This window comes from Paramisgurnus dabryanus, chromosome 5, assembly GCF_030506205.2.
Source record: "Paramisgurnus dabryanus chromosome 5, PD_genome_1.1, whole genome shotgun sequence".
Taxonomy (NCBI): Eukaryota; Metazoa; Chordata; class Actinopteri; order Cypriniformes; family Cobitidae; genus Paramisgurnus; species Paramisgurnus dabryanus.
Window position 1 is genome coordinate 31176065 of NC_133341.1, and position 26268 is coordinate 31202332.

A 26268-nucleotide genomic window follows, 5' to 3' on the forward strand; every position below is an offset into this window, starting at 1 on the left:
TTATTCTACAGCACCTTTAACAATTTATAAAGCATAAAACAATAACAGTGGTTCCCAAACTTTTTCAGCGTGCGGCCCCCCTTGTGTACGGTGCATTCCTTCACGGCCCCCCAAAGAAAATTTGTGACAAAAAAACTGTTCTAAAACTCAACATTTTAATTAAAACAGTAGTGCTTTTGGTTAGTAGCCTTATTTTTTTTAGGTTTAATTACACAGAATTCATGATAAATTAATGTATTTCATAAAATGTCATAAAACTGGGGCCCCCAGTTTGAAAACCACTGAACTATAATATAATAATAATAATGTTGGTAGCATGGTGTGCATATAGCATAAAGTATGTATCACAATTAAGATTGATTGGTTTGTTTAAAATTTAAGCCAATTCCCTGACTTGCACTGACTAAAAGGTGAATTTCCATGACCTATGTCTGGGATGCCCTATGCCTGGATAATGTAGTGTAAGTGAGTTTATAAAAAGTCTCACTTGTAACCCTGGACTCGGATACGGCATTTCTTTTTTCGTCACAATTTTACAAGCGGATTACATTTTGATAAATGGAAACTAAAATTTAAAGTGACAAACAAAAATCCCTGATGTTACTTGGACAAAATAATATAATATTCCTTCACTTTCAATGTCTGGAATAGACCATTTCAAATTTCATGATATCCCATAACCATATCAGCAGCAGGCAGCTGAGCTATTTTCATGATGACAAACACAGAAAAATCACACATTCACTTCAAAGGAAATAAATAAGACATACAAGACTTATACGAGAGAAAAATCAAATATACGCTTTGGAGATTATCGCTGCTTAGAAGAAATAACTTCTTCATTCGTATAAAAATATGCATTTTTATTATTCACAGTGCAATAAAAAAATATACAAACTGTTTTTACAAAACATCATATATGTTTCATGACATTAACCATCAGAAAGTGAAAAGAATAAATTACTTAAACTTTTATAGCCATTTACAATCCACTATCAAATAATTCTCTGATAAACTCTGCTAGCTGATCTGAAAACCACAAACAACAGTATTGGTCCGTCCATTAAGCCTGTGGTTATAACAAAACACATTTTCGACTGCTAACACTTATTCTACTTCTGTCTATCTGTCTGTCTGTCACAGTGAGGCATTATTCCACGCCTGTCTGATTTGTCTCCATGGCGTTCCTAAAACAGATGCAACTATGAAGAAGAAGACTAGAATGAGTCCTTTAGCCAGAGCTTGGGAATACGGCTCACCTGTAAAGAGTACAAGAGGTAAATTTGAGGTGGATTTGATCTAAATATACCAGAAATTATCTTGTTTAGCAATACTAATAACTACTATTTTATTACACAGAACACATGCGCACACAAAATAAACAGGAAAATGATGCATCATACAAACATCTGAAAACTATTCAAAGATTTTGTGTGCAGTACATACTGACCTTTTTTTGTTTATTCGTAACAAAATAATGTAAGCTCTCACCAGTGTAGTATCTTGTAAGAGGGAATGCCAATTCAGGCCAGCACACATCGTTCCTGTCACAGTCAAACTCTGTGAAGTTAATACTGAACCTACAGCAGAAAAGATAAAGAAATTCAACTTTACAGATGACAAAACAGACTATACTTAAGATTAGCAATAAGATGAACTATTCTCTTAATAATTTAGGGGATTCTTATCATTTTTATTATGAAAAAAATCATAAAGATGTACCTCCTAAAAAGAGTACTGGAGCGAAACTGAGATGTTAATAGCTTGTAAGGTTAGTGTCTGTGTATTATGCATGTTTAGCACCCACCTGGATCTAGGGGCCTGGGCACTTTCAGATTCAGTAAAGACCACCGATGAGGTGATGGGAAAATTTTGCATCACCTCTGGGTCTGAACAGGGGTTCAAATCGCCCATATCGCACTCTATACTCCATGTTGTTTCTCTGAAACTGAAGAACAAATGCAGTCACACACCTGAATCTCAGACAAAAGTATCTTCTAAAATGCATCAATGATGAAAAGATCAAGTGCTGGGAGAAGCTAACTGTACCTGATCTCCACTGCATGGATGATCTTCTGAGGTACACCCTGCACAAAGCCCTTGATGAGAGATCTGATGTGGATCTGGAGGTGGGTTGGAAGAGCCGGACACGCTCCACTGCTGCCCTCTGCTGGCTGACTGGAGTTCTGCAGTAAAGCTGAGATGCACAGATGTGAGGTTATAACAGCTCCAAATCTGTCTTCTTACAGACATTATATATAACTGTACGATGGAGCGGTTTTGCTTTGAACATTTTACCATTCACAGTAAGCACACCCACTACTACCTAGCTTTTTTAAATGCAATATCCTGCATTACGGTTCAAGCATTATTATTTACATTTATACTTATATTACATCTGTACATGCAGCTGTATAAATATATTGTGCCTGAGGTGAAATATACAAAACACATCTGTAAATTATTTTATTCTTTGATTTTATCATGTGACACTGTAGCGCAAAATCAGTCTAAAGTGTCAATTTTTTAAATAAGATGTAGGCCTATACATCATTTGAAACAGAATAATAAGCTTTCCATTGATGTATGGTTTGTTAGGATATGACAATATTTGGCCGGGATACATACAACTATTTGAGAATCTGGAATCTAAATGCAAAAAATGTTAAATATTAAGAAGTTGTCCAAATGAAGTCATTAGAGACACATATTTCTAATGGTACGTAATTTTTTTATATATATATTTAAGGTAGGAAATTTACAAAGTATCTTCATGGAACATGATCTTTACCTAATATTCTGATGATTTTTATTTAAAAATAAAAAATAGATAATTTTGAGCCATAAAATGTCATGTTGGCTATTGCTACAAATATACCCATGCGACTTATGACTGGATTTGTGGTCCAGGGTCACATATGCATTTATTTCCTCTGTTTCTTTTCTGTAAGTGCTGTATGTATGCAAATAGGCGGCGCAAATTTCTTTTTTCTTGGCAAAACACAAAAAAGCTTCAGTTTCTGATACTTACTAGTAATGTTTATCCAGTTTGTTATGTTAGTAAAGTCTGGCTTTCCTGTTCTGGAGACCAGTGTAGAAGTCACTAATCCACCCAACACAGCATGCATAGTTTCTCTGTGAAACATCATTATATCATAACAAAGGATTAATTCACTGGAAAACGAAAATTATCCCACAGTTTTCTTACCCTGATGCTATCTCACTCTCTCAGAAAGAAGGTACAAAAGTTGTCACTGGGGCAGTTTCCTTTAAAAAGGTCCTAATTTGTACCATAAAGGTACATATTTGTATACATTTGGTCTTTAGGTATTAAAGTTGCAGCTTCTGCACCTTTTTTTTTGGGGGGGGGGGGGGGTGGCGGTGTATATAACTTTGTTCCTTTTCAGCTGAACACAATCATGATATTATATTATATTATATTATATATATATTATTATATTATTTTCGCTAGATAAGACCCTTATGCCTCGTTTGGGATCTTTTAGAGTCCTTTGAAGCTGCAATTTTAAACTGCATTAAAACTGTTACGTGTTGGGGTCCATTAAAGTCCATTAAAATGAGAAAAATCATGGAATGTTTTCCTCAAAAAACATAATTCTTCTCGACTGAACAAAGAAAGACATCAACCTTTTGGATGACATGGTGGTGAGAAAATTATCTGGATTTTTTTTAAGAAAATTGACTAATCCTTTAACTTTACAAACATCCACAACATGAGCTACACCTGGTCACATCCTCAGCAGTGCCTCTCACCTGAGCCGACTGCACTGCGTCAGGTTCAACAAACTCACAGGAATCAGACAGCCGGATGTAGAGTTGATTCCAAACTCAACTGGTCTCAGGTCAGCAGAAGAGCACAGGCCATCTCCACCTGGAAACAGCATAGGATTAGGGAAAACGGATCTTCTGCTTAATTCATTAAATGTTGTGTAACTTTGAGAAGGATCTCTTGACAGAAAAGCAAGGTAATATACACAACTATATTATTAGTGGTGTATAAAGACCTTATAAAATGAAATGCCGTTTTTATCTACATACACCGCAGGTCCCCTTACATGGAAATCACCATTTCACATCACCATATTTCTACAGAAGAGTTTTGTCACTAAGTTTTCTCAGATGACATGTTTGTCCTGTGGCAGTTATTGTAGCTTCAATATGCATTTAAAAAAGAGAGTGAGGCAGTGAGCCATTGGTTGCAATTCACAGTCTCACCACTAGATGACGCTAAAATCTACACAGTGGTAATTTATCAGTGTCGTTCCACTATAACAATAAAAAAAACTTAATTGGGCTGAATACCTGGCTGCCACAGGTTAATCTGCGCTCTCTGTATAACTCCTGTATCAGAGTTCAGAATCCCACCAAGCACCGGTCTCCTAATCTGATAACCTGCACAAAACAAAGGCAGAAACCAAACACGGCTCTTTTTGCACTTAATCCAAAAGATGAGTTGCTACAATTTATAAAATGAAGTTGAAACAAATATATGAACTTTTTTCAAATATATTTTATTAGTTATAACAACTCATCTGTAGTTATTACAACTCCTCTCTAGTCAAGATAAATAATAGAAAGTTGAAATGACTTGTAAATCTGAGTTGATTTAACAAAAACATTTTTTACAGAGTATATTTAGTGTTCCTCAGCATCTGAAGTTAGCATTGGGTGTTTGGCCTCACCTGGATTGCCAGAGATTGGCTGAGATGATTCATTTCCATTTACGAACACAGCCGAGTATCTGCTTGTGAAAGATACTAGATGAGGCAAGAGACAAAGGGAAACCATAAGGAAAGAGGAATTTTGTAAAAAAACACGTCATGTCCATCAATAGGAAGACAGTTGTGACGTACCAGGAGCACCAAGAGAGATGTTTGCAGTGGTCCGTAACACAGTGATCCCAGTGAGGCCATTTTCTCTCCAGTAAAACGTGTAATGCAAGGCCAGAACAAGAACACATTGTTCATCGGACACTTGCGATTCTTAATAAAATAATCACAAAAGAAATGTATAAGGACATTATTAAACCAACACCATAGTCCAATTTTAACTTTCTTCTTTACATTTCTACTAAAAGATTAGATTAGATTAGATTAATCCAGGACTAGGCTGTAGTTGTATTAGGAAATTTAACCCTTAACTCTCACCCCCCTTTTTGAGTGTGTGGGGGGAGGGTTGATGTGCATTTTCAAATTAATATAACTCTTGCATTTTTTCTGGTCTAGAAGCCTAATCTTGGTCGTGTTTTAAAGAAGACAATGTACGTTTTTTCACTGAAATATCTGAAGAAAAATTGTTTAGCTATTTAAATTTATTTCAGTAAATAAAAATAATGCAATAACATATTAATTTTATAAATAAAATGATAGCAATTATGTAACATGAACTTCACACTTTTTGTGGTTTTCCAAAATCAGCCACAAGGTGTCAACGGTTTGCTGCATACTATGAAATATGAAAACTACATTCTTAAAGCTTTCCAAATCAATGATATATAGTTTGTCAACACTTTTGTAGATTTATACTAGGATATACCGTTATGAATATATTAATTAATATGCCTTCCTATGGGTGGGGGGTCATGTAACAAAAACTGCCACTACATTATTTTTAACATCAGATGACCTTGAAATATGAAAACTACATTCTTAGAACTTTTCAGTGATATATAGTTTATCAAGTTTTTTGGGGGGGTTTAGAGTAGGGGTTTGGTGTTATAAATATGTAAGAATTGGGCCTACATGTGTGCCCGTGACCTTTTAGAAACTGACTCTCACAACGCATTTCTTTCCCAAAATGGTGATGATATATGACAACAACACTCTTAAAGCTTTACAATGGTATATAGTTTGTCAAGACTGTTTAGGTTAAGAATAGAGGACTAGTGTTACAAATATGTAATAACAACATGGGCACACCTGTGGCCCAGTGGCATTTTAGAAAATGGCTCTCACTACGTCATTCTTTTCCCAAAATGCTGATATAGTAATTTTTAAGAGTAATTTTTTTTGTGATTCACTGTTATTTAAATACCCTTACAGCAGACTACTCTGAGCTGGATCCGCACCTAAAACGGCTTTGTGGGTAAAATCATCCTACATAATGTAAATAACATTGTGTAAAAATATAACTTTGATGCTCCACATCTCATTGTTAGATTAGTCTGGATTTCACAGACAGGGTCACATATTATTTTTTGTTACACAGCTCCTTCATATACTTGATTATGATTGGTCAGTTCTGTTCATTTAGAACTATTGGGGCATATAAATAATAATTACTAGTAAAATAAATACATCATTTTTAAATGCAATTCCTCCAATGTTCATTTAACTGACCAGAAATTGGCTGAAATAAACTGAGATCGCTGGCCACCTCATCCACCACATTGACTGTTACGACACCTGTTGATTGTGCACAAAAATAAACAAAATATAGACAATTCACACACATATATCCACATCCACACAACAATACATATAATTATGACATCTGAAATATTTCATTTAAAGGGACATATCATGAAAATCTGACTTTTCCATGTTTAAGTGCTATAATTGAGTCGACAGTACTTCTATAAACCTAAAAAATGTGAAAAAGATCAACCCGGTAACTTAGTTTTGGTAAACCCTTCTTTGCAAAAATGTGAAATTTGAAAATTTGGCTCCCCTGTGATGTCAGAAGGGGATAATACCACCCTTTAATCGGCACTATCCAACCACGACACTGCCATTAAGTGCAGTGATCAGCTCATTTGCATTTTAAAGGTCACACCCAAAATGACACATTTTTGCTCACACCTACAAAGTGACAATTTTAACATGCTATAATAAATTATCTATATGGTATTTTGAGCTAAAACTTTACATACTGTATGTACTCTGGAGACACCAAAGATTTATTTTACATCTTAAGAAAGTCTTGTGAAATGTCCCTTTTAAAAGCATTACACTAATCCTATAAGATCCCTATAAATATGCATATTTACCTCCTTGTCCATCTTTAACCTTGACCCTTATGTTGTCTGACTGGGATGGACAGATCTGCAACCTCCTTACACACCGAGCCTCAAAGTTTGCCAAAAACGCCACAGGAGCATTATCCACACAATGACCCAGTCCAGAGTTCTGCACAAAATTGGTCTTTGATCAGTATTTGCACCTCGTGCATGGAGGTAAAGAATCGTAAGCATGCACCAGATGTCTGTTCGCTAACCTGTGGAATGGTAAGGTACCCATCATCTACGGTGAAGATTGGATCTCCCTGGCGGTAGTTAATGGGAGGTACATGAGCTGTCATCTGTTGTGGTTGGAATGAAGGGCGAGGCTTTGGAGACCTGTATAGATCAATGCAGATTAAAAACATCAAGCACATTTTTGAATAATCGTAATCCGCTTGTTAAGCATGACATCACACGTCCAAATGCTTTATCAGATACCTTAAGCAAACATCCAATATACACTGATACACCAATTTCCATACTAAAATCCCAGATGGCTAAAAAGGGATTAATCTTTTATCAACTGTTTAAATATTGGTGTGCGCCTGGAAAATTTAATGAGTCTCCCAGGAACGGTATTCCCAATTCTTACGTGATGACTTAAGCATGACTATAGCACAAAAAAACCCTGAGGTTCTTGTAAAGACACTTACATCGTCCCTCCGTTATAAAAAAGTCCAAGAAAAGGGTTGTTGTCAGACGGTGAGATGACACAGAGGAAGGGGAACCAGTCTGGGTCATTTTCTGAGGACTGGACAGAGCACTGATAGTCGGGAACAGGGCTGAAACTTCCCCCAAAAGGTCCAGGAAGACAGTTATTCGAAAACAGTCCCAGCATCTCTTGGGTGCAGTTCTGCAAAAGAGAAATTTAACACAAAGCAATAAACATTTGTCTTACAATACACACAAACTATTATACACAGACTATCCACCTATGATTAATATAATTTATCTTTTACCTGGTCACAGCAGCAGCGTATGTCACACACATCTGGAGTGACATCACATGGGCAGCGACCAAGAGGATGGAACGCTTGGTTAGGAATGACGGTTCGATTTTCTGCAATATAGTTCATCAAAGCATAAAAATTATTGAATAGTTCTATGATACATACAGTACAACACCAAGGTTTACCATAATCACACACCAAAGTATTAATACATCCTAAAAACAAGTAGTACAATAGTACCACGGTAAATCACTACAGGAATCTGTATTAATGACCACAAACTGACCAGATGGTGGTTTGCTGGGATTGATCTGGGCGTAAATCTGGGTCTGTATGACGAGTGAGGATTTGGGTGTTTCATCTACACATGCAGACACATGGAGCGTCTCCTGCACACATACAGACTCCGGGCAGCAATCCTGAGACGTTTCATTCCCACACAGCTGCAGACTGCGGTTCAGGCTCAGTCGCACCAGAAGGGCGCTCTGACACAAGAGAAACATTTGCATTTACCTTTATGCATTTGGGTTTTATCCAAATTTTAAGCATTTAAAGCTATACATTTTATTACAATCCCTGGAAACTCATGACCTTTGTGCTGCTAATGCAATGTAGGATGTGTAACAGACAATCGGCAGATCAAAGCAATATTGTATGCAGCATTTAAACGTCTTTTTTATTTTTATGTCGTGGAAGCTGAGCAACCGCTATCAAATACACAAGCCGGAAAACGAGAGCTGCCCATTCTCAGTAAACTGCTTGAGGCAATTCTGTTAATGATCACAATTCACGCGACTCCTACTGCAATTGTGTGGTGCGTCAAACCTGAATGTCGGGATATTCCAATCATTGCAACCGAAGAAGCTACCTGAAAGACCTTCCCATCCCAAATTCTAATTATTGCGTTTCGCATGAACGATATAAAATTAATTAGAGCAACTGTCTGAAAAATCTAATTTTTATTTTGTAGTTTTTGCACAAATATTTTTCAAGTACATTTTACACATATGAAAATTAAGTAAATCTACTTAACTAAGTTAAGTAAAATGACACTGTAAAAATATGTGATATTTTTATTAAAAACATTTTAAAAAAAAACAATATTATACGTAAGATTTTTAAAATTTCCTCTTTTCTTTACATATTAATTATCATATACCACATTATGATGAGCAAGAAGAGACTGGTCTCAGTACTGGCATTAGCACATTTATTAAAAACACATAAAATAGCGTTTAATTTCTAATTTTATTCTTCAAATGCAGTCCCATGCAAAGCATGCTGGGAACTGCAAGTCCACTGCCTAGTTATGTATACTAAAATAATTAATTTGGTTTCAACACAAAATTATTAAGTTCATTACAAATTAAGTGGATTATACATGATAACATTAAGTTGAATTTACTCAATAATGTGTTCATTAAGAATTACTCGATTCCTGGCTCGTGGTCATTTGCCGATCCCAAACCCCTTCCTCCTCCCTTTAATTTCCTGTCCTCTCCTCACTCACTGTTAAAATAAAGTCAAAATGTCCAAAAAAGATAACAAAAAATCTACTTAGGCACATAATGTGATGTGATGTCCACGTATGTGGACACCCCAGGTCTTAGGAGGTTGAAGTGCTTGCAAAGTACTTTTCTGTTAAAAAAAGTGTTTGCATCAATGTTATTGCGAACCATCTGTATTAAAGTCAAAATGTCGCTTTGGGCAACATACTTGATCAATGACATAGTTCTTATGATGTTCTTGAGAATAAAATAACATGACTGCACATACATTTTTCAAATTGACAACCTAATGTTGACAGTCATAAATGAGATGTCTCTCTATGATATCACCTGAATTGATATCACTGCTCTTGTATCAACAATCTACGAGGGTTGTTCAAGTCAAAGCGGGACTTTTTATCTCATGGGAATGATGAGAATAAGAGAAGTCACGGTTTGACCTGAATGACCCTCGTATAAAGAACGAAAGTAACTTACAGTACACTTAACAGTATAGAAAAGTACCTATACTGATTAGATTTTTTGCTTACTGTCTAAAACCATCATCTACATAAAAGCAATTCCCACACCCATGTATGTAAAAGTTGAAAATTGTGCTGAGTTGCCACGGAAGAGTCAATTATTTCTTAGAAAAAAATCCCAAGCAAATATTTCCTGGTCGAGTTTTGGAGCTCATTTGCATTTCTGTACACAAGAAAATGCTTAAAAGAATAGTGGGATTGTTTTAGTGATGCACAGTTATCTAAGATATGCATGCGTCCACACCCTATTGACTATATTAGATATATTATTTCCTTATGAATCAAAATATGAGTCATTTGTTTGTAACAAAAAATCTTTAAATGCAATAAATAAATCCTTAAAAAACTAATTCAAAATCTTTTCAAAGTGAATTAAAGGCAGAATGTGGAACATTTCTGCATTGAAATATCCAAAAATCACTAGCACAGTCTTACATATTTTGTTCACATGTGTACTTGCATTACCCCAAATGTTTTTAATAATCTTAATTTAGAGAATTCGGTTTTAACCAGAGATTTATGCCCATTCATGGGATCGCTTGTCAATCATTTCTGAGAGTTATCCTCAGTTTCTGCTTTTGCTGTCATAAAAAACATAGGTGTGTTTGACTTCACGTGGCACTGCTCAGATCTATCGGCGTGTGACATGAAAGTATCTGATTTTAAAGCAGTACTGACGCTGCTACGTTACTTTAATGTCATAGACCAATCAATTTGAAGTGTCTATCACGCTGCTCTGTTGTTGCTTCTATCAAGCCACACTGTGGGTTTGCATCATAATGTAATAGTTATAAAACATTACGTCATCCATTAACATGATTTTTGAGTCCTGACGGATAGATTCATATCAGTCCCCACTCATTCAAAGTGTCATCAAGATGCGTTGCTTTATTTACAAAATTACATCATGTGCCTTTAATAAAGTGATTTTGGGGATAACATCTAAATAGAGTACAGACTGAGATTTGGTTAACATTAAATGCCGTTCGACACCATACAAACCCACCTGTAAATTTAAATGAGCTACTCACTTTTCCAATGAACTCGGATGAAAGATTCCACTGTGTTTGAGAAACTGGAATACAGGATGATGGCGGAAGGCTACCTGAAACACATTAAGGTCAACATCAATGTTAACTGTGACCAAATTCAACAAAGTAATGCCAAATTTCCTATTTTCCAAAAATTACTACTGCAAATGGATATTTTTACATTCCTTACCATCAAATCAGATATGCATTTTTACATAAAGACAATTGCATTAAAATAATCTCTATAATCCTTCTAGTAAAATGTCTTACTGGGATGCATAACGATTATTCGTGATTAATCTGTAGCAGAATAAAAGTTTTTGTTTACATCATATATGTGCGTGTGTGTGTGTGTGTGTGTGTGTGTGTGTATAATAATTATGTATATATAAATATCCACACATGCATGTATAGTTTTAAGAAAATATATATGTTTGTATATTAAGTATTTATATATATATATATATATATATATATATATATATATATATATATATACAAATGTATATACAGATGTAAACATTTCTTAAATATATACATGCATGTGTGTGCAATTATTTATACAAAGTTATTATACACAGTTCACATACATATATGATGTAAACAAAAAATGTTTATTCTGCTATAGATTAATCGCTATTAATCATTATGCATCCCTTATATTTAATTGATTAAACATGGACTGAAAAGGTTGAACACTTTTTCTGTCTTAGACATAAAATGCACACGATTATTCATATCAGTTGCATGCCATCATAGAGTATACAGTCATTCAATGAGATTAATTGCTCACCTGTTGTATCTGATGCTGAAACAGAATTGAGTGTTAAAGAAACACCAGAGATGTTTCCAACCAGAAATGCTGATATTTTCGGACCAGTTGCCAGAATAAACTTAGGCTGAAATACTGAAACAATTATAAATGAATATGTATCATACTGCTTTCAGATAGACTTAACTAATTGTTTTATAACTTACTAATTGTCTTATAACTTACTTTATCGTTCATGTTAAATTTTATTCAATTTATATGCTTTACATAAAATGCATGTTTATATCGGAAGATATAGTAGTTAAATAATACACATTCTAGTGTTTAGCGTTACAGTGTCTTTAATTTAGATGATTAATATATGTTGATAAAATATAAACTTAAGCTGCATTAGCGTTTGGTTGCTTCTCCATGGCAACAAGATGTTTGCTAGCAGTTATCGACAAGCTAACTGTGTTTGCTAGTGTGCGGTTGCGCGCGGGCAGTCTGCACTCATTCACTTACCTACAGTACAGAGAGTTTTTTCTTTTACCAGTATAATTATGAAAAATATCGTATAAAACACGATAAAAGAGTGTAATAATGTCCCCATTATGAGAGTTTAGAGACTCATCTTCTCCGTGATGACGGTACAGAATCACAGTGAGCAGATCAGACCAATACCACCGCCTACAGGCCTGGAGTAGAATTAACGTTTGATTCCACATTGATTTCCATCTTTGACACGACCTTATTCGGTCAATATTAAAGATATCAAGTTTATGTTTTCACAGAATGTTGTTTACATTATGTAGGAATATGAAAATAATAAATTACCAAAAAAATGACTGCTGGGCTGTCACAGGTAGGGTTGCATTTGCATTTATTGTAAACGGGTAGCATACTTATATAATTAGTAAGCTAAGGGTTAGAATAAGGGGTAGAGTAAAATAAATGTGATATTATGAAAACCACTGAATCCTTGAAAAATCCCCAGTGATCTAGTTAACATATGTTTCTGTGTAAGTGAAATGGCTATTTTGTTTTTGGGGAAAAAATTCCCTGATGTGTTTTATTTCAAACTAACCATTCAAATAGGTAACACACTTTATATGTACTTCAATTAAAAACTTTATATAGACTTGGACTCATATATACATACTCTCATTTTAATACTTTATCCTAAGTTAGAATAAAGAATACAGTGTCACCATTGCTGAACAAAGACCTTTTAATTCTTGTTAAAAAAAATACAACAAAAAATGATTTGTATAAAAGTAAAAAAAAGTCATGTTATTGTAAATAATCAAATCATACAATACAGAAAATATAGTGCAGCAATTTCTGTTTTAAATTTACATTTAGTAAAAGAGGCTTTTATCCCAAGTGTCTATAAATGAATAATGTCACAAAGCAATAACCACATCAAGTTCCAGGATTAAGCCAAAATTGTTAAGTTAAGACAAAACAATGCATTACACCTGTCTTTCCCAACCACTGTGCCACGGCACACTAGTGTGTTTTGTGCAGTTTTTTTACTGTTTATTGTAATAGGGGTGTCCCGTATAATTTTTTTACTCATCAAAACTGTGCCGTAGCACAAAAAAGGTTGGGAAACACTGCATTACACAACAGAAAATCATAACAAGTGCTGACCTATGTCACAATCCCAACACCAGCTGCCGCATTTCTATGGATTTGTGAGCAAATGTGTGTGTTTACTCAAACAGTGCTGTTCAGGCCTTCACAGCGTTTCCCCTAAAACGAAAGCACACCATTATAGCATTAATACATAGTATACAAAAATAGCAGTATTAGTCATCCTGTATCACTCGATTTCTCATTGTATGTGGTCGGGTTTGATGTCTGAGTCAATTTGCAATGGGATGTTTTGGCTTGTGGTTTAACAGCTGTAGAGCTTGTGGTTTTACATGAGTAAGAATATTATTACAGCATGTTCTACTAAACAATGCATGAGTCAGATAATAAGATGGTAGAGAAAGTGACCTGTTGACACGTGTGACGTAATGAGCCAAATTTGAAATATTATGGAAGATATGAAATACTATTGCTGAAGATATGAGTGCTGAGGTCATAACATACCTTAAACTTAATCTCTTGGCACTTTCTGAGTCTGATGTCTACAAACTTGGTGAGCTCTTTAACCCACTTGGCTTCACTGGCAGGTGGGGCACAAAGGGACAAACCTTTCCTGGTTTTGAAACTGTAAGGACATCAGCCCATGTACATTAGTTCACTAAAAGACACCTCTTCCAATCATTATTCAATAAACAATGAAGGGTTCATACTACAGCCCCCGCACAGCCCTGAACGTTTAAAATGATGCACTTACACAACAGCATCGCGGGGGCAGCCTTCACCTCTGACCTGCTTTTTGTAACTCTGGATGATGGGTTTGGGGATTTCTTTATAGCTAACCGTCAGGCAACAGTCCAGAGCTGAATCTGCATCTATAAGAGAGAAAAATATACTTGGTTGACAGACAAGAGACAGGGATAAGAAAAAGTGAAATCATTTATCTCCCTCCAGAGACTATAATATGAGGCGGTTTATTATCATGCATCTGTAGTCAATCATTGCAAATGTGCCTTGCACAGCTGGGATCAAGTTAGTCATGTTAATATATAGCATAATAAAATATAAAATTCCTGAAATACAAAGTGGCCAGTTTTTTTGCAAGTCAGGAGTATTTGCTTGAATTATATGTATTCAGAACCCACACTGTGAAAAAAAACACTGTCATGAAATATTTTACAGAAGTTTAATTTTTATAACTTCTCAATTTAAAAATAAATATTATAAAATAGAAATGATATTAAATAGCTATATGTTGGATATATCGATGTTTATAGTGCGTGATCAATGAAAAATGAAATAAAAATTGTAGCACTGTGAAAAAATCTTGCTGAGAGCGTAATATATATTATACAAACAAATGTCAAGAATAGCTTTATATATAATTTTAATATGACCAGATTATACAAGTATACATAATAGATGGAAATATTTTTTTGAACATCATTGCCGAGAAAAAGTGAAATATTTATCTGAATAATTGTGTCAGTATTATTTTATTTAAAATATGTTTAATTAAAATACTAATTATTAAATTATAAATAAATTAATAAATTGAGATTTAATTTAATAAATCTTTGCTTGTTTTTATTCTTAAATCATTTTATTCACAAAATTAACATCATTTAAACAAGTTCTCAAGTTTTGAGATACACTGTCAAAAAAAGGTCAAAATATGTACCCTAGCTGTCACTGGGGGAACCCTTTCAAAAAGTACATCTTTGGACCTAGTACGTTCATATCAAAGATACACATTGGTACCAAATATATACATATCTGTACCCAATATATTATGACCTTTAAAAGAGAACTGCCCCAGTGACAGTAACAAATGCATGCCATCCTGCATTGAATAAAGAAGACAAACACCACATGCTTACCTGCTGGACTGCTGTACAGTATGAATGCCAATGCGCAGAGGAAGACACTCATTGTAGGTAGAGCTGCGTAAGCCATGGCCACAGTTGCAGGAGACGGTGAATCGCGGGTTCAAGTTTGTGCTTCAGAAAGATGTCCTGTTCCTCTCTACTTATCCTGTCCATCCTGGCCCTGCTTTATAGGCCAACTAGTTTCACTTTTACTGTTTTAGTGAAGCCCCTCCCCTAAACTGTAAAATGTCAAAGCATCAGAGGTTGAATCCAGAGGTTAGGAACTGGATGAATAAGGGTCAGATTTACGGCACAATGCACCACATTCTCTTTCGCTATTTACTCTCCCACCCCTGATTGCCTAACTACCCACAAAGACACTCTCACATACTCTCAGACATTCTCACATGAAGGTCATATTATAGTAAAAGTGGATGTTTCCATATGACTATCATTACAGCGTTTCAGAAAAACCTGTCTGACGGAACTGTTCAGTTGACATTACCGATACTTGTGTGTAAATATAGCGCTGGGGATTTTTAATTGTTAAAAATATGTTGTGAAACAATTACAGTTATTGTTTACCTATTACAGTAAGCCAGTTTACTGGTCTGAGCTGATTTTAAATGGTATTGGGAGACCCCCTCCAAAACCAGCAAGCATGAGCTTTACCAAGTTATTTATTTATGATTATTCCCTCATATTATCAAAAAAAATTGTCATAAGATGTCACTAGCTGTCACTGGAGCAGTACCCTTTCAAAAACTACACCACTGAACTTAAAGAGTTCATATTAGTACCTCAAGGTATACCAAAGAGTTCATATTAGTACCTCAAGGTGCATAATGATACCAAAGAGTGCATATTAGTACTTCAAGGTATACTAAAGACTTCATAGTACCTCAAGGTGCATAATGGTATCAAAGAGTGCATATTAGTACCTCAAGGTGCAAAATGGTACCAAAGAATGCATTTTAAGACCTAAAGGTACATATTGGTACCAAAGACTTCATATTAGTACCTCCAAGGTGCATAATGATACCAAAAAGTGCATATTAGTACCTCAAAGTGCATAATGGTACAAAAGAGTGCATAGTACTTCAAGTTATACCAAGTAGTTCATATTTGTACCTAAAAGTACATAATAGTACCAAAGAGTGCATATTAGTACCACAAAGAACATAATGGTACCAAAGAGTGCATATTATACCTCAAAGTGTATAAAGGTACCAATATTAGTACTTCAAGGTATATCAAGGAGTTCATATTAGTACCTCAAAGTACATAATGGTACCAAAGAGTGCATATTAGTACCACAAAGTACATGAAGGTACCAGAGAGTGCATATTATACCTCAAAGTGTATAATGATACCAAAGAGTGCATATTAGTACTTCAAGGTATAGCAAGGAGTTCATATTAGTACCTCAAAGTACATAATGGAACCAAAGAGTGCATATTAGTACCACAAAGTGTATAATGGTACTAAAGAGTGCATATTAGTACTTCAGGGTATACCAAAGAGTTCATATTAGTACCTCAAAGTACATAATGGTACCAAAGAATGCATATTAGTACCTCAAAGTACATAATGGTACCAAAGAGTGAATATAAGTACCTCAAAGTGTATAATGGTACTAAAGAGTGCATATTAGTACTTCAAGGTATACCAAAGAGTTCATATTAGTACCTCAAGGTGCATAATGGTACCAACGAGTTCATATTAGTACCTCAAAGTGCATAATGGTACCAAAGAGTGCATATTAGTACTTCAAGGTATACCAAAGAGTTCAAATTAGTACCTCAAAGTACATAATGGTACCAAAGAGTGCATATTAGTACCTGAAAGTACATAATGGTACCAAAGAGTGCATATTAGTACTTTAAGGTATACCAAAGAGTTCATATTAGTATCTCAAAGTACATAACGGTACCAAAGAGTGCATATTAGTACCTCAAAGTACATAATTGTACCAAAGAGTGAATATAAGTACCTCAAAGTGTACTTCAAGGTATACCAAAGAGTACATATTAGTACCTCAAGGTGCATAATGGTACCAAAGAGTGCATATTGGTACCTCAAAGTGCATAATGGTACCAAAGAGTGCATATTAGTACTTCAAGGTATACCAAAGAGTTCATATTAGTACCTCAAAGTACATAATGGTACCAAAGAATGCATATTAGTACCTTAAAGTGCATAATGGTACCAAAGAGTGCATATTAGTACTTCAAGGTATACCAAAGAGTTCATATTAGTACCTCAAAGTACATAACGGTACCAAAGAGTGCCACTAGTACCTCAAAGTACATAATTGTACCAAAGAGTGAATATAAGTACCTCAAAGTGTATAATGGTACTAAAGAGTGCATATTAGTACTTCAAGGTATACCAAAGAGTACATATTAGTACCTCAAGGTGCATAATGATACCAAAGAGTGCATATTAGTACTTCAAAGTATACCAAAGAGTTCATATTAGTACCTCAAGGTGCATAATGGTACCAAAGAGTGCATATTAGTACCTCAAAGTGCATAATGGTACCAAAGAGTGCATATTAGTACTTCAAGGTATACCAAAGAGTTCAAATTAGTACCTCAAAGTACATAATGGTACCAAAGAGTGCATATTAGTACCTGAAAGTGCATAATGGTAACAAAGAGTGAATATTAGTACTTTAAGGTATACCAAAGAGTTCATATTAGTATCTCAAAGTACATAACGGTACCAAAGAGTGCCACTAGTACCTCAAAGTACATAATTGTACCAAAGAGTGAATATAAGTACCTCAAAGTGTATAATGGTACTAAAGAGTGCATATTAGTACTTCAAGGTATACCAAAGAGTACATATTAGTACCTCAAAGTGCATAATGGTACCAAAGAGTGCATATTAGTACTTCAAAGTATACCAAAGAGTTCATATTAGTACCTCAAAGTACATAATGGTACCAAAGAATGCATATTAGTACCTAAAAGTGCATAATGGTACCAAAGAGTGCATATTATACCTCAAAGTGTATAACGGTACCAATATTAGTACTTCAACGTATATCAAGGAGTTCATATTAGTACCTCAAAGTACATAATGGTACCAAAGAGTGCATATTAGTACATCAAAGTGCATAATGGTACCAAAGAGTGCATATTAGTACTTCAAGGTATACCAAAGAGTTCATATTAGTACCTCAAAGTACATAATGGTACCAAAGAGTGCATATTAGTACAACAAAGTACATAAAGGTACCAAAGAGTGCATATTATACTTTAAGGTATACCAAAGAGTTCATATTAGTACCTCAAAGTACATAATGGTACCAAAGAGTGCATATTAGTACCTCAAAGTACATAATGGTACCAAAGAGTGAATATAAGTACCTCAAGGTGCATAATGGGACCAAATGTGTACTGCCTTTTTAATGTCTATTGCATCAGTGACACCTTGATACCATTTTTGGACAATTTTTCTGACAGTGTACCGTAGTTAGGTTATCAGCTACATTTATTCTGCACTTTAGAAACTTTGGATAAAATTGCATAAAACATGGAGGTTATGTTTAAAAAAAAAAGAGAGAGATAAATTTGCTCAAATGGTTTTATTAAAAATACAATCTTAAGAAAAGTTTACAGTAACACAACCCATTCGGCATACATTTACAAAAGCTTAATTTCTAAACATACAGATAGCTTATAACCAATGCAAGTGTGTAAAGCACACACATATTACAGAAAGTCAGTACGATACAAAAATATATATTTACATTAGTGACATCAGATTTGAAATGCATCTTTGAAATGCATAATTTATTCGATGCACATCATTTGAATATCATGCGTCCGAAAATGATGAATTGCATAAAAGTATGCATGAATAAAATCACATTTGAATGCTTTAGTCATTATGATAATATGAAGATGAAGGACCCTCTGTGTCATTTCCGTAGTTGTCTGTCTGTTCAATAGTTCATCAAGCAGGTCATCGTGATCTGTCTGTAGAGCAGGAAAAAGAAACCATTAGTTTTCACTAGCAGGGGAAGGAAAAAATTTCAAGGAAGAAAAACTCCAACTTCTGCTAAGTGTTTATAGCTTTTCGAGTGAAATATCACTGAGAGCAGAACTAGGAGTCTGAGTTAAGATGAAAACGGACATGTGGTGAAAAGGGATTTTTTTTGTATTGTGTGTTTGAAGGATGCATGCATGTTTTTTTACCTCTATTACTGATGTGCTTTTTTCTTTTTGTCAAGGTGTGAGATAATCTTGCTAATCCACCCATGTCCCTCTTCTGGAGGCGCACACAGTTTCTTGCCCTTCTTTGTGACAAATCTATATGAGAAACATAAACAGATATGTTTAATGAGGAAACATGCATTAATATTACACTAATGCGAGATCAGTCAACTAATATTATATATTAAACATACACAGTAGCTGGGATTGGGCAACCGCTGTCTGTGATCTGATGAGTGTAGGCTGCAAGTATTTGGAGTGGGATACGCGTATCCCTGGTTGTCAGACAGCAGTCCACAGCTGCATCTGAAAATGCTGAGATAGAGTAGTTGACATTAGCAAGGCTTGGTACTGGAAATCCCCCCCTTTATTATTTTCTGGACATCGTGCAAGAACAGAACTTGGCCTGGATGTCTCTTTTTAAACTTACTGGAAATGCAAAAGGTTCCAGACTTATAAGACATTTAAGAAGGCCAAGGCACCAAACAGATGCCAAGAAGTACCATGTCAATGACCACACGTTGATAAAACTTAAGCTGTAACCCATTAAAAATGAAGTTTCGATTTGAATGCTGCACATAAGAGTCCTTTATTAAAGAAAGAGTTCGTCTTACCTTCTGTGTTCCCCCAGAGGACTGCGGTGAGGACGATGAGAGTTAGTGCTGAAGTATGCATTCTTGCCTTTATGCTTAGTTGCAGTCTGAGCATCAAACGTGCACAGGTGTGAATTCGCAGGTGTCAGTGTGCAGGTATTTATACACAAAATCTAACTTTCACTTTCACTTTTTGCTCCACCTTATCCTGTAAATGCATCAGTTTCGTTTATGCTTACCGTATCCACATCCTTCCCGACAGTTTTTTATTCTATTCCCATCCAGAATCTGTTGCCAAAGGCATGACCCGACCATAAATTAAACAGTTTGTAAGAAACACACAAACAAGTTTTATTTGAAATCAGGCAGAAAAGACCCTTTAATCTCACACGTGTGTTCTCGGAAGAAATCTGAACAATGCCTTGCACTGTGTGCACAGATTTGCACGATTCCAAAATCTGCATTAAGAGACTTTAATTTCTCATTTAAATCCTACAATAATTATTTGCACTTGCACACTTTTAAACAACTGAATTGTGTTTTAATTTCGGAAAAAAATATATTCTAGCAACTTCATGTTGTTTTACAATGAAATGTTTTTATTTATATTTTTTTTACGAATTTCCGTGGTATAGTCACGGAATATTTAGCTGATTTATCCGTGTCATTGTCACAGATCTCCGCATTTTCCGTGGCCGTACCACGGACTTTCTTTTCCGTGTCATTGTCACGGATTGGTAACTGTTTTGACCTATTTTCTTAACATATGAAAAAGCAGTTGAGTAAACAATCCGTGACAATGACACTGAAAAGAAAGTCCGTGGTATACGGCCACGGAAAAATGCTAAGATTCTTGACAATGACACGGATAAATGAGCAAAATATTCTGTGACTATACCACGGAACTTTGTGAGATCATGTTGTTTTAAGTTTTATTCTTATTCATTTATTCAAGAAAGGGTTATGACCACTAATGCTTAGTTCACACTACATGATTTTAAGCCAGATTTAAGCCCGATTTGCAAATCGTTCGCTCGCCGACAGGTCGGGGTGTGATCGGGTGCAAATCGCGGGGGATTAGCGGGCGATCGACGTTCGCCAATCTGTTGGTATGAAAGAGCCAACAACGCATCAAAGACGCTCGCAGACGGCTCGCAGACGCGTCGCCGACACCAGAAAAATATCTAGCTTGTTAGATATCTGGAGCTGTCGCGCGACTCGACCTCCTATGATGTCACGAGCTACAGCCAATCCGACGAGGGGTTGACGTCACACGGAAAGATGAGCAGCATGTCACCAAGAAAACATTGAACTCAGGCATAAATGTCTGTATGACGTTTCACATATATTTACCACAACTGCGCTGAGAAAAAGAAACGGTGGAGAGAAATAGCAAACGCTGTAAAACAGCCAGGTGAGCAAATGTTATTATTACATTATCTAAATGTTATAGGGTAAAATGTAAATTAATTGGTCATATTTCCATATACATGCATATTATAGAAGCTAGCGTAATCCTATTTTGGGATATGTCTGTAAAACATTATAAAGTGTATAATTCTTTTTACTGTAATTCTGTTTATTGTTATATATTGTGTATTAGAGGATATTCAGTTACATTACAATCTGCCTTTTGTACCAGTCGAAAGAGCTTGTAAACAAAGGAATAAATTCTCATATTTAGTTTGAATAGACAAATAAAATAAAGTGTGGAGGTAAATATTAACTGGAAACATTGCATTTATTTATTGATTTTAGACTTTACTGTTGCACAAGTGGACTCACAAACAACTAGGGATACATTAACTTCATTTGGGAACCATGGCTTTGGAATTGAGGAATATTAAAGACCCAGTTCTCTTATCACATCTCAAAAGAAGCATAATGGTGATGCTATACAACGCCCAGGAGACTGACAGAAGCGGATCAATGTTATCACCTGAACAACCTACCCTATGCATATATCATGCATGACATGTGCGGTCCGGTCCCGATGTGTTTTTGTTTACAAACTATTGACTTTACTATGTATTACATTTATCAATAAGGTGATTAAACTTGTTGAAGGGTTTAGATTGAATTTCCCAGTGCTGTTTCATGAAATAAATGGTCTATCGAAAGTAATACATTTAATGCAACAAAGTATAAAAGTATAAAACACATTGTCATATTTTACAAAAAACGCCAATATGAATAGTGCTTTATAGCCTTGCATTGTTGTTTGTGCAACTTGAAAACAATGTAGTACATTTGAATGTATATTATGTGGACAGACAAAATATACATTGTTAGAACACGTGCAGTGCACCACATTAACACAATTAAACATTACAAAAATCCCTATGTAGAGCCCTTTTAAGGGCTGGGTGATATATAAATATCGTAATATAATTGTGTATGATTGGCTGTTAGATTAATCCACATTGAGTAAAAATGCCCAGAGCTTATCATCACAATCCCCATAAATTTTTAGCATGATCAGATATGTTGATGTTTAGCGCCGTAGTATAGAAACATTGTTAATGTTCTGTGAATAATGAGTGTGGATCAAGAAATAAAGTTAGTATAAGGCACTTAATTGCAACATGCAGATTGCCTTTATTTGTTACATTCCTGCACCTTTTGATTTGTATGCAATTAAAATTAATTGAATAATAACACAACAATAAACAGAATACTTAAAACAATGAAAAAGTGAACCACATTGTGTTCTTTACAAATACAGGACTTTAGAACACACAAGAAAACGAATGTCCTAAACTGACAATAACTGGCTTTAATCTGCTGTTTGCAGGGATAACTCTACATCAGTTCCTTTTAAAATGTGTTGAACTTGCCAATAAACACTACACGCTGGTGAGACAAAGTAGTCCCGCATCAGATTGCGTTGCACTTTTGCTGTTGCCATACAATTGCGATGTGAGGTGGTGTTCATCGGTTGAAAAGCACCCGTCCCACGATTCTTCCATTGCCCATCAACCATGTTTTGGTCAGCAGTCTGCTACAGCTGGAGTGGTAGCAAGTACCCCAAAGCAATGTGGAAACTGCCACTTCCTTTCGAAGTCCACGGCTATGCCACTCTCCTTCCGTTGATGGTGTCTAAAACAATAGGACACACCAAATGTCACTGATTAAATTATTATATATTCAAGACTACAGTTTCCAATGGATTTATTTGCATAGTTATATGTAGAACAAACACCTTGGGTCTCATTTATAAAACTGTGTGTAGGATCCTTACTAAAAGTCTATGTATGCACAAAAGCCAAAAATGGCATACGCCAAAAAATATAGACAAAGCAATGTTCCCTTTCTGCAAGTGTGCGTACATTAATTATCTTCTGATCCCACCATGCAAGCCTATTCTCCCATTAAGATTTTTTTTTTTAAAGATCACAACATTTGTGTGGTAACTGGCGTCCGCATGTTTCCAGAACTGTTTTGTGCATACGCATGCTTTATAAATGAGACCCCTTCTTACTTAATCCATATAAATAAGTATAAAGATAAACTAGGGACTAAACAACATGTAGAATAACAAATATTACAATATAAGGTTTGGAAGTAATTTTATATTTATTGCTGTGTTAACATAATTCATGTTTATACACAAAATACTTTAATATACACATAGTGTAAGCTCAGATAAAATTATGAAATTAATGTATACAGGTATGTATAGACATAAAAATAAATATTACTTGTGCTTTTCGGAACTATATCCCTGTTTCTAATAATAGTTTTTACTAAAATACTTTTATCAAAGACAGTCAACTGCTGATGTCCACAATGTTATGGGTGTTCTTTTTTTAAATGAAGTAGTAGATATATATATAGATAGATAGATAGATAGATAGATAGATAGATAGATAGATAGATAGATAGATAGATAGATAGATAGATAGATAGATAGCTTTATATTTTGTAATAACCCTACCTTCAAGAAATCGTCCTTTATAACCTGGTACAGAACAGCTATCCAAAACTATTTGTGGGATGGTGCTGGTCCCCCATACTGGACTTGAACCTGAGGGAGTTGAACGTGTCACCTGCATGACACCAAAAAGTTCAAAAACATACCCAGACAGAAAAAAAACGTAATGACAAAATTCAGTTCATATTCGTTTGAAATTAAATCACACAAACCTGTTGCATAGAATCGCAGGGTCAAAGACAAACGCTCTCCAAGTCATGCTTTGCGAAGCCTGTCCTATTCTATTTGAACGATAATTAAATCAAGAAACACAGCTTTTAAACACAGTAGACAACACGTTGATATTTTAAATGTGATCATAGCCAAACATAAGCATGCAGCTATATTTCTTATATAAACAAGCTGTACTCACCTCCAACTCTTAAATCCCTGCTGTCCTCGTGTGGTGTTGATCCACCTCTCCACATACACATCTCTTCATTTTTTTTCTTTTGCAGCTTTGCATCGCGCAAACGGTTTGCAGCACGAATTTCTGTCTGAAGTCTATATATACAAACAAAAGTTTTGCGCGTCGTCTTCATTCTTCTTCTGTGGGTTTACTGGTGCGCGTGTTGTTTCGCGTCATTTCCGGTTTGTTTTATCGCGTGATTTTTCGTGACAAAACGTGGTTTGTGGACAAGATAGAATCGCCGGGTGATAGAGTTGTTCTCAACTCGTGTAGTGCGTTACCTCCTGTTGTGGGGCAGTCACGTTATGTCGTGTGGTGTGAACTGATCAACAACGTGAACACTCCTGATTTCACAGAGAGCAAGTCATGTAGTGTGAACCGCACAGTTCGGACCAACGTTTTAAAGTCATGTAGTCTGTACGAGCCTTAAAATACACACTACCCTAACCTAGTCTTCCTTGCAACTGTTGCAATTGTGCATGCATGCATTTGTCAAAAAGTGACTTAATTCATGCTATGCATTTGTGCAGTATAAGTATGTGCATTCCTGGGAATTAAACCCATGACCTTTGTCTCGCTAGCTACATGCTATATTAGTTGATATGTCTCTTTGGGTAAAGTGCACTAAAAATGTGTTAACTTGACAGTGTGCACCCGCTGCCCCGACAGTTTAGATAAAATGCTCATGTTTTAATCATTTTCATTGCGAAATACTATCAGCATAACAAATTGAGTAAGAAATGATCATGGATTGCATAACATCTTACTATTTGGCTTGATCTCTTTTGGCTTGTATTCAAGCTTGTATGAAAGCATTTGTGCTCAACGTGATCGTTTGAGATTGCTCCAAAAGCAGCTGACCTTCACAACCTTCACGAGTTAAACGGTCAACACCGCTTAACATTTGGCTCAGATTTCTTGAGCGGAGACAGAAATCTAATACACAGTATTCAGGTCTTTCAAAACCTTCCCGTAAAAACCGTAACAAGCCGTTTGAATGATCATAACATGCCATTATGACAATAATGATTTGTTTGAATGGCTTTGGCACAGATACAAGGGTGTGTTATCTGTGTTCTTGCAAGAGCATCCCCATTGTCAAGTGTGTCAGGGGAAATGTCTATAAAACAATAAGAAACCAACCTGAACTGACTTTTAAAAACGATTTTATTTGCGAATGCTGCATGCAGGTTTTGCTATAGAGGACCGCTGTTGACAATTCGAACACGGGCTTTAACCCAACTGCTGGGTTGTTTTAACTTATGGATAACTCAGCAGTTGGGTTAAAACACCCCAGCATTTTTGTGTGTTCTTTAAAATTTCATCCTTCACTTGTCAGATTTATTTTACCTGCCAAGAGCAACAGTCTAGGTTCTTTTTATTCCTCAGATATATTCAACAACTTGAAATATTTTTTTTATATGTTTGGCAACCTTTTTAAAAGTCCTGAACTAAAGGGTGGTGTGCAAAAACATAAATGCACATGCCCAGTGTTCATGAAACATAAGCAGTATGAATTTTAGTGTGTGAATATATCCTTTCATAAATGCATAAGACTGCAGGCCTTTATTTCTGTATAGTTGACATATTGAATCCTTTCCAAATATTTAAGGTTAAGATGTTTTGATTTCTTATCAGCATGTTATCGGGTATGCAAAAACTCAGAGACCTGGAAAACAATCTCGAAATAGGCAAAAGGTGTGCCAAGTTCAAGATCCACAACGTATGCCACACTCCACCTACATACTGTAAATCTGCTTTTGTCTTCTAATCCAGAGGACAAAGGGGCATTTTATGTAGTTTTTTTTTTTTCTTTTGATC

General features: G+C 35.4%; 3 protein-coding genes and 2 long non-coding RNA genes across 6 annotated transcripts in view; 1 reads left to right on the forward strand and 4 right to left on the reverse strand.

The window, feature by feature from the left end:
• Positions 1–20240, reverse strand: part of ccl19a.2 (chemokine (C-C motif) ligand 19a, tandem duplicate 2) — a 69427-nt gene extending 49187 nt beyond the window's left edge. The window contains exons 1-4 of one of the 2 annotated variants that reach the window (XM_065250037.1): positions 20087–20240; positions 19667–19787; positions 19455–19568; positions 18827–19235 (exon numbers count right to left, since the gene is read on the reverse strand). In XM_065250037.1, the coding sequence (XP_065106109.1) occupies positions 19460–19568; positions 19667–19787; positions 20087–20180 (324 nt within the window). In that variant the 5' untranslated portion in view covers positions 20181–20240 and the 3' untranslated portion in view covers positions 18827–19235; positions 19455–19459. Of the gene's footprint in view, positions 1–18826; positions 19236–19454; positions 19569–19666; positions 19788–20086 lie in introns of those variants that run through there. The other variant, XM_073814737.1, reaches the window with a different exon arrangement.
• On the reverse strand, positions 849–12529 carry tctn2 (tectonic family member 2). The gene is made up of 18 exons (XM_065250897.2): positions 12308–12529; positions 11825–11938; positions 11032–11105; positions 8258–8456; positions 7981–8081; positions 7675–7874; positions 7237–7357; positions 7010–7148; positions 6360–6425; positions 4875–5003; positions 4704–4778; positions 4324–4413; positions 3775–3892; positions 3032–3135; positions 2050–2197; positions 1808–1948; positions 1492–1580; positions 849–1259 (listed from the first exon to the last, which is right to left on the reverse strand). Exons 1-18 carry the CDS (start codon positions 12393–12395, stop codon positions 1138–1140), a joined length of 2118 nt encoding a protein of 705 aa, XP_065106969.1. The 5' UTR covers positions 12396–12529; the 3' UTR covers positions 849–1137.
• ccl19a.1 (chemokine (C-C motif) ligand 19a, tandem duplicate 1) lies at positions 12996–15428 on the reverse strand. Its single transcript, XM_065250898.2, has 4 exons — positions 15259–15428; positions 14136–14253; positions 13886–14006; positions 12996–13540 (listed from the first exon to the last, which is right to left on the reverse strand). Exons 1-4 carry the CDS (start codon positions 15332–15334, stop codon positions 13505–13507), a joined length of 351 nt encoding a protein of 116 aa, XP_065106970.1. The 5' UTR covers positions 15335–15428; the 3' UTR covers positions 12996–13504.
• A 797-nt stretch (positions 20241–21037) lies between the features above and the next one.
• On the forward strand, positions 21038–23218 carry LOC135732657 (uncharacterized). The gene is made up of 2 exons (XR_010526793.2): positions 21038–21479; positions 21824–23218. It is a non-coding gene; the product is annotated as an uncharacterized lncRNA (long non-coding RNA).
• On the reverse strand, positions 22644–24899 carry LOC135732656 (uncharacterized). The gene is made up of 4 exons (XR_010526792.2): positions 24412–24899; positions 24212–24280; positions 24003–24114; positions 22644–23164 (listed from the first exon to the last, which is right to left on the reverse strand). It is a non-coding gene; the product is annotated as an uncharacterized lncRNA (long non-coding RNA).
• Between the last annotated feature and the right edge of the window lie 1369 nt (positions 24900–26268).

Bases quoted from the DNA above. Each gene is read 5' to 3' on its own strand.
- tctn2 (XM_065250897.2), bottom strand. From the start codon at position 12,395: ATGGGGACATTATTACACTCTTTTATCGTGTTTTATACGATATTTTTC. The intron at 8,457-11,031 runs GTGAGTAGCTCA...CTCTTGTGTCAG, and splicing joins CATCCGAGTTCATTGGAAAA to AGCGCCCTTCTGGTGCGACT. The intron at 7,875-7,980 runs GTAAAAGATAAA...TCTCTTTTGCAG, and splicing joins TACGCTGCTGCTGTGACCAG to AACTGCACCCAAGAGATGCT.
- ccl19a.1 (XM_065250898.2), bottom strand. From the start codon at position 15,334: ATGGCTTACGCAGCTCTACCTACAATGAGTGTCTTCCTCTGCGCATTG. The intron at 14,254-15,258 runs GTAAGCATGTGG...TCTCTCTTATAG, and splicing joins ACTGTACAGCAGTCCAGCAG to ATGCAGATTCAGCTCTGGAC. The intron at 13,541-13,885 runs GTATGTTATGAC...CTTTCGTTTTAG, and splicing joins GCCAAGAGATTAAGTTTAAG to GGGAAACGCTGTGAAGGCCT.